At 38.3% G+C, this 8,253-nt stretch overlaps 1 protein-coding gene across 1 annotated transcript; it reads right to left on the bottom strand.

Annotated features, from left to right (window-relative positions):
- Positions 1 to 1,600: 1,600 nt before the first annotated feature.
- On the bottom strand, positions 1,601 to 6,562 carry LOC122020250 (NAP1-related protein 2-like). The gene is made up of 10 exons (XM_042578094.1): positions 6,310 to 6,562; positions 5,460 to 5,582; positions 5,105 to 5,155; positions 4,825 to 4,896; positions 4,594 to 4,707; positions 4,448 to 4,506; positions 3,362 to 3,422; positions 3,149 to 3,205; positions 2,945 to 2,989; positions 1,601 to 1,943 (listed from the first exon to the last, which is right to left on the bottom strand). The coding sequence occupies exons 1-10, from the start codon at positions 6,424 to 6,426 to the stop codon at positions 1,878 to 1,880; spliced, it is 765 nt and encodes a 254-aa protein (XP_042434028.1). The 5' UTR covers positions 6,427 to 6,562; the 3' UTR covers positions 1,601 to 1,877.
- Between the last annotated feature and the right edge of the window lie 1,691 nt (positions 6,563 to 8,253).

Here is an 8,253-nt window from a genome sequence, read left to right on the forward strand (position 1 = left end):
GTGTTAACTTAAAGAATTCGAGGAAGGGCTGTTTGTTTTTATTTTACAGGACTATCCAACAACCCCCTCCTAGCCGACCGCAACGGTCCTACACTGACCTGTTTCCTTGGCTAACAGATCTCGACCTGCACGCTTTTGTGCCTGCGTCCTGTGCCGCAAGGCTATAAGTCCTGACCTGTATCCTTGGCTGGTACATCCCGACCTGCACGTTTTTGTGTCTGCGTCCTGTGCCGCAAGGCTATAAGTCCTGACCTGTATCCTTGGCTAGCACATCTCGACCTGTACGCTCTTGTCCAGGTCCGTCTGTCGCGACCTATATGCCTTGGTCCGTATTTCCCGACCTGCAGTCTTTGATCCAGGTATCCTGCGCCGAAAAACTATAAGTCCTGACCTGTATCCGTGACTGGCACATCCCGACCTGTACGTTTTTTGTACCTGCATCCTGTGCCGCAAGGCTATAAGTCCTAATCTATATCCTTGGCTAGCACATTCCGACCTGCACGCTTTTGTGCCCACGTCCTGTGCCGCAAGGCTATAAGTCCTGACCTGTATCCTTGACCAGCACATCTCGACCTGCATGCTTTTGTGCCTGCGTCCTGTGTCGCAAGGCTATAAGTTTTGACCTGTATCCTTGCTTCTGAGTTCCTACTTGACGCGTAGGCCTAACCTCGGATTAACACTTGTGCTTGACCAGGACCCTCTTATAACCCGATCCTTCGATCTCCACTTAGGTTGGATTATTGACCTCCATGTAGGTCAGACTATTGACCATCACGTAGGCTTGACTTTTAACCGTCTCGTGAACTTGACTTCTGACCGCCACGCGAACTTAACTTCTGACCATCCCAAGACTTAACTTCCAACTACATCATCTCCCTAACCTCCGATCATGCACCGTATCATTAACTATGTTAAATGAAAAATCCTATAATTTAGCTGCAAGGTTCAGTAAAATGCCGTTATTTGTTCTTAAAAATCCCTGTTCGTATTTCTCAGATTGAAGTGAGTTGCGAAAACATTGTAGCAATGGTCGATGATGAGACTGCTAGCATCACCTGTCTGCAGAATTAATCCAAGAGTCACCGTGGTGAAGTGCTGCTGACGAAAATACAGCATTGAAAGTCTGAGGAGTGGACCCTGAATAAGTAGAGACAGATGCAGAGTTGCAGCAGCAGGGCCTTCAAAGTAGGTGCATCATGGTGTGTCTCTTCCGTACGTGGTAAAAAGATGGTGGGATTTCCATGCAGTTGAATGCGACAGGAGAACAATCCACACACTGTTCCTTTTCCTTCTTTGATCTTTCTTCGTCAAGCGACTGAGTTGAACCAAAGAAAAATGGGAAAGAATGTGAAAATATAGTTGTGTTGGAAGATACAAAGAAATTGAATTTACAATTCTTCAGTTTTGAAGAGTTAAAGTTTATGTAAAAAGATAACTGGACATCTCACACGGCCACCTCATAATCATCTATAGAGGCAGAGTTAAAGATATAATGTATGCTTCTTATTTCTTTCATTAATCAAAATATAAAACAAGTGGGTGATTCGAAGAATTTGCACATTAACATCTCTAACAACCAGAAGGAAAGGACGGAAGCATGTGAAGAAAACAGAAGAATTTTTACGCCATAAACGTTCACTAGGATTGTAAAAGGAGCAACAGGCATGAAGTCTTTGGATGACCAAATCCAAAATGCTCTGCACGAGAAAATCTACAGGTCATACATCTGCAGCAACTATCTATAGCAAATAATTTTAAACCTAATACAATTCGAGGCCTGCGGGGAAAAAAGGTGGTCATCCGCTCGTGTTCTGGATATTTTGCAACCAAATGCAGTCAGCTCACGGCATGATCAGCATGGCTTGATGTTTTCAATTTTAACTGTCATCCGCTTCATCATCTTCGTCTCCTGATTCATCCTCATTTTCAAACTCGGATCCTTTCTGGCAAATACATCAAACAATCAGAACCTCATTTGATTAACAAATGGATTATTATGCAATAATCTGCAAAGGTATAACAGTAGGAAAGTAAGCAGGGTGGTAAACTCTGGTTTAAAACCGTCATATCTACAAAGGATCAAAAGGGAAACTGATCACACAACTTAGCTATAGTATTGAGTTGCACTAAACTGATTACACAACCTTGCTCCTTAAGATGAAATCAACACCTGCACAATTTTGCTAATCGAAAGCTGTATTTTTTATGTGCATTGGAAAGACACAATGGTAGATAGGGAGTGAAACCAAACTCCATCTAATAGGAAAGAATAACTGTAAGCAAACACTTGAGAATGGGAAAAAAAAAAATCTTAGGTTTTAAGTTTTCAGCTTGCTTTAGCTGGAAGCATCTCCTGACTGGATGAAGCTATAAGCATTAACAAGGATAGTGTGTTATATTTCCATTTATACTTGTTTGTGGCTCCATGTGGAGAATGAATTATTTTGAGTGAATAAAAAAAGATACCAAAACCAGAGCAATAAATAATAACTCTGATCTCCAAGTTCTGGAACTTCTTCCATTGTTTTTATCGGAAGAAATCATATTAGATATCTTAAATTGTGCGTCAACGTACTATGGACAGATATTTCTTCTCCATGAATCATGTAAGGAATCAAGAGTGCTCTTTTCACATGATTTGTAATAACCAACCCAAGTGACTTGTGCTTGGTTTACTTCGGTTGACAACTGGGAAGGGTGAGAAAGGCAGAGCAAAAGAACAAAAAAGTGTAAACAGATAAATCAGAATCTATGTAAAATTGTGTTTCTTTTCCTTCCCTTCTCCCTCCCCTCTCCTTACCCAAGTAAACCAAGCCTTCTAATGTTGTTGTCGTGTTAACTACAAAAATATTAAAATAACCGGGAGCCAACATAGCATAGGGACTGAGGAGCTGTCATTCTAGGAAAGTCAAACATGCTAAACTTTCATGGTTCATATAACTACCTCCTCCTCGTCATCATCTCCCTCAAAATCTTCATCATCAGCCTCCTGTACAACCAAAGGCCAAAACAGTTTAGTCTTTTAGGAGAATCATCAAGGAGATTTCAATTTATGATACTAGACCATACAGTTCAGCAACAATCAGCTGTTTTTTTTACTATTCTTGTGATAGCATGTGAAATAAGAGAATGAGAAAACGACACTCACATTGTTGAAATACTTCAATGGATTGGGCCATAAATCTTCCTTTAGGATCTCAGCCACCTTCACGTAAAACAATTATTATTTCCAGACCCATATGTGAATGTGCATGTGGGCAGAAGGTAGGGAAAATAAGTTATTCATATAATGCTGCCAAGAAAAGCCTTTTTGAAAGCAGACAATCATCAGTAATGTGTTGATTACAGATTGAGAACATACCTCATCAGAGAATCCTTCAGCAAGATTTTTTTGTTGAATCTCACTGAACCAGGAAAAGAAACTACAGAAAAGAATGAGAGAGGCTAAATAAGAATAAACAAGTAAATGAGATGCACATGTCAAGCTAGAAATTGACAAGTTCATGGATCAACAAATAACAACTGCAAGAACTTACATATCACCATACAAATGGATGTGACACTGCCATATAGATAAAGAACATGAAGTTCCAGCTTAAAACTATTTTTATATAATAAAACAAGTCACTAGGTAGGCTGCACATAGGACAATCTGTCTAAAGTGAGAGGCTTTCTAAACAAACTACTATTTGCTAATTCAGGAGAAAATCAATATCCAATTTTAGAGTCAACCCATTGAACAACTTTTAAAGAATCTACCCCAGATGTAAATATTTATCGCATCAAAGATATTGGCATAAAAAATAATCACTTGGGCTATGCTGTTTTCATATAGCCATAGAATTGGAAGTGAAATAAATGAAATGTCAAGTAAAGAAACAAAAAAAATATTCTTGCCAAATATGTTCCAAGAATATTGTTCTAATAGTTTTGTAGGTTACCTGATTTACCAGCAAGTTTGTGTCGTAGGATAAAAAGTTGAGGACTATTGTTATTCTAAAACTGTTACAACCACAACTAGAGTACAAAAAAAAAAATATATTTTTCACAATATCTCAAATATGTGCATGCATGAAATTAAAAGCTGTTGCTTAACAAATGAATGAGAAAATTGAATATAGAAAATAAAGTATAAATTCCTTTCCCTTGACTGCTATTCTAGATAGTTGTATTTTGTTAAGGGCATTCAAATTTTTGCATAGTAACATTTTATAACTAGTGTGATATAAGGTAAATTAAGCACTTGAAATAGTTTATTATCCACAGCATGAACACTTTCTGAGCACATTGTCTATAGTATGGTGAATCGGGCACCAACTTACTGATTACAAACCAGGGAAAAACAACTGGTGACACAGCCATCACAACAAAGTATTAGAGTTGCAATTTTTTGTATGCCATAATATTGTAATGGAATAAGATTCAATATAGGAAGACACGTACAAACCTTTCTTCAGACAATGGTCTCTTACCCCCTTTCTTATGAGCAACACCATTTGCAATATTCTAAAATGAAAATGGAGAAGAATAATATGCAAATGACAAAGAATCCAACACAATGATTAGCAAAAAAAACACTATAATAATCCTTACCATTCCTTCCTTCCACTTTATTGTTGTGCCTGTTATTTTCGTAGTTCCTTCATCAAAGAAGGAATATGTCTTTGTCAAGCTTGTATCTTCAAAGTATGGATTTGGGGAAAAATTCTGGGCATGCACAGAAAGGCAAATGCTAAGGATAACGATTAATACAGAAAAAGAACAAATAGGCAGCTGACTTATATGTACAAGTCATGAGGCACCACAATGAAAGAAACAACTCACAAAGGTAATAGAGTAGCCTGACTTCACATCTTTAAAATCCTCTACATCTAAGGAAACCAAGTATTTTAATATCTGCAAAATGCTATGAAACTCATCAAGAATATTTATGGAGGAATAGAGAGTTAATGATGTGCTGAGAAAGACAAAGGAGCAACTTTGAAAGAATGCCACTCACACCCCTAATGCCGATTAGGTATAATAACATAGATTGTGAGCAAAAGTTTGGTTCTACTGAGTTTAAAATGTCCATGCTCATCAGACCAAGATGGCAAGATCATACCTTTTGGTCTTCCTCGGTTAGAAGATCAGCAATAACTGGATGACTTAGAAACTGCATGCAAAATCACAAGCAAATCACTTTGCAATTTAAGTTACATGGTGGCAAAAAATTGATTCGCTCGCCCCCAATGCCTCTGCCAACCCATCCCCAGACCAACACAAAAGAGGTAAATCACAGATAGCTAAATGGCGCATGGGGGAGAATAGACACCCGGCTACTAGCTGAGATTTGACCCCAGACATTATGGTGGCAACACCACCATGCGCTAGCAAACTGTCCGTCCCGAGGGGACTGCAATTTCAGTTTTATAGATATATATGTCAGGGACAAAGAAAGATAGAACATAACAACATACTGCAGTTAACCAGAAATCTGGAATAGATCGAACAATCTCATTCCTCTTCCCATAGATAGGTCTGCGTATCTCATTATATTTTTGTTCCACCTCCAAAACCTTGTCACTTGCCTCCTCGTTAACCTACCAAGAAAACTATCATATAGACAAATAATCATGCTTATAAAGGTAGAACGATAAACTCAATTAGACTCTCCAGAGAGAATTTTCAATGTGTACTTTGAATGGATTTCTCACTAGAGAGCAGCAAAATAAGAGATATTGTGAATCTTATATTATGGGGCCAAAAATAATTGAAGTTAGCAAGGTATGACAGTTCAAGTCCAACTAGCAAATTGTATCCTATACACCCACATCTTATCAGGCCGTATAGGATACAATTCGCTAGTTGGACTTGCGACGTGGATGTATGTGCACGTGCATGTGTGAGCATTCAATTTTTTGTTAAGTAACTTGAATCCACAAACTTCCTCCCATAGAAAATCAACTAGATTAGAAGAATAACATAAGGTTTCGAGCTAGCTTATATTGAAATCCGATTTCCAAGCTTTTTCATCCAGCAAATATATTTTTGCAAGGCTCAAAAAAATATTTTGGATAACAAAGCATGTTTCAACTTGGGAAGACGGGAGATCAAAGAGTCAAGTTTCCATTAAAAGGACTATGTCTTTGATAATCAAGCATCAGCATTCAGCATTTTACTGGGATCCTTCCTAGACACCTCGAAGTTTAACCAAAAACCTTTTTTTTTATCTGCGCATTAACTCCGCACCTAAAACTAAGCAATCGGGCACATAAAAAAAAAAACAGAGTCACTTATGATATCAAAGTAATTTAAAGAGTCCACAACCTTCTCGATTTCGTCTTGGATCTCCTGAAGCCTCTCGATAGAGAGGACAAGCTCGCCGTCACTGTGGTCGGAGGTGGCCTCCTCCACCTTCGACTTCTTCCCTTTATCCACCACCATCGTCCCGGTTCCCCGACCCTTCCACACCAGAAACCCTAGCTCTCCTACTTCCGAAAGCGACGAAGAAGCAGCGCGTCTAAAAGAGAGAGGTTTTACCACCGGCGATGATGAGTAAACCTAAAAGGAAACCAGCCATGTGTAACTCTTAAAGACGGGATGTCTTCACCTCTTACGGTCACCTCCGCCGTATGAGTTCCAGCTGTCGCGACCTGACACGGATCCGAGGAGAGGGACGTTGGAAGTAACTACACCGCGTAAAACCGATAAATCATAATGGGTTCGGATGACAGGGAACGCGACCCGTTCTCGGGTGGGCAGAACTAACCGCCGATCTCCACTGCCCTCGGGCGGTTGGGCTCCATCAGCCGTCCGATCTGCAAGCCAATCTTCCTGATGGACGGTCCTAGGCACTGACATGTCTCGGAGAATCCAGCCAGTCAGAGATACTGGAGGAGTGGGCCAGGAGAATATCGGATAAAGCGAGCCGATGCACGTGCCTAAGATCCCTATGGAGCGTAGGCAAGCTTCTTGGGGACCCACACTAATTAAAGCGGAAATATATACTCATCTAATTTAAGTTTAGGTTTTTTCGAACCCGTAAATAATGTTCCGAAATTATCAAATCGATCATTTTATAAATAACTAAATTATATATCCACTTTTAAATTTTTTTTTTCCTTGGCTACTGTCCAGTCAAATCGATTTTTTATAAATCGAATTAATTTTTTTAATTAATTTTAATTAATTCATATTTAAAAATAATTATTTTTAATATATTGTATTAAATTGATATTTGATATTATTTTTATAATTAGGAGAACTAGAATAACACATATAAATTAGTTTAATATTATTCCGATGTCTCTAGGTCCATTAACCTATTTTGGTTGAAATCGATTAATGGATCTAGAGATCTCAAAATGACATAAAATCAGTTCATATATATTCATATAGTTCTCATGATTATAAAATACTATCGAACATTGATTTCATTAAATATATTAAGAGCAAAGATTTTTTGAATATAAATATATCTGAAAAACTAATTTGTATTTTAAAAAATAACTGCTCTTAATATATTAAGTCAAATTGATGTTTGAGGGCATAAATATAATCATAAGATTAGACAAACTTATAAGATCTGGTTTCACATCATTCCGAGCTCTCTAGTTCCATCAACCGACTTTAGCCAAAACTCTTTAGGTTTATTCAGCCAAAATTAGTTTATGGACCTAGGATGCTTGGAGTGATGTAAAACTAACTTGTCTTTTTCATTTTACAAAATAAGTACGTAGCGAAAAATTAAACATGAAAATAAAACAAGAAAGAACTCAATCGGTTACTTGGTTTGAGCCTTCAGTGACTCCTATTCTAAGACCCACGATCGTATGGACTGTATCGATGGGAAATTCACTAAATCCTCTTCCAGAACCGTCGAAAGAGGAAAACGAGTACAATAGAAAAGATAGGATAAGTGTAACAAGCTACACTTTCCTTTTAAGTAATAATTAAGTACACAAAAGAAAACTTTGTTACCCAACACTTGTAGATGATAAGATTAGACTCGGTGTTGAACGACACCTCAGTAGTAGTTAGGCGCAGTAACATCGTAGCAGAGCAGCATGATGAAGTTAGAGCAGTCGGAACATCGCATGAACGAGTAGAAGCTCATCGAGGAAGTGTGTATGAGTTGTGTAGAAGCCTTGGGTAAAACATTCTTTTATTGAGCGTTGAAGGCGTCTTCCATAACACTAGAGGCGCAACTTTTGTCCTGAAAAACAATGCTTTATCGTTGATGAGGTTTTTTGTGTTATCCGACTGAAGACG

Source organism: Zingiber officinale, chromosome 9A, assembly GCF_018446385.1.
Source record: "Zingiber officinale cultivar Zhangliang chromosome 9A, Zo_v1.1, whole genome shotgun sequence".
Classification (NCBI taxonomy): domain Eukaryota; kingdom Viridiplantae; phylum Streptophyta; class Magnoliopsida; order Zingiberales; family Zingiberaceae; genus Zingiber; species Zingiber officinale.

Bases quoted from the DNA above. Each gene is read 5' to 3' on its own strand.
- LOC122020250 (XM_042578094.1), bottom strand. From the start codon at position 6,426: ATGGTGGTGGATAAAGGGAAGAAGTCGAAGGTGGAGGAGGCCACCTCC. The intron at 4,897-5,104 runs GTATGATCTTGC...AGCATTTTGCAG, and splicing joins TAACCGAGGAAGACCAAAAG to ATATTAAAATACTTGGTTTC. The intron at 4,507-4,593 runs GTAAGGATTATT...TTTTCATTTTAG, and splicing joins TAAAGTGGAAGGAAGGAATG to AATATTGCAAATGGTGTTGC.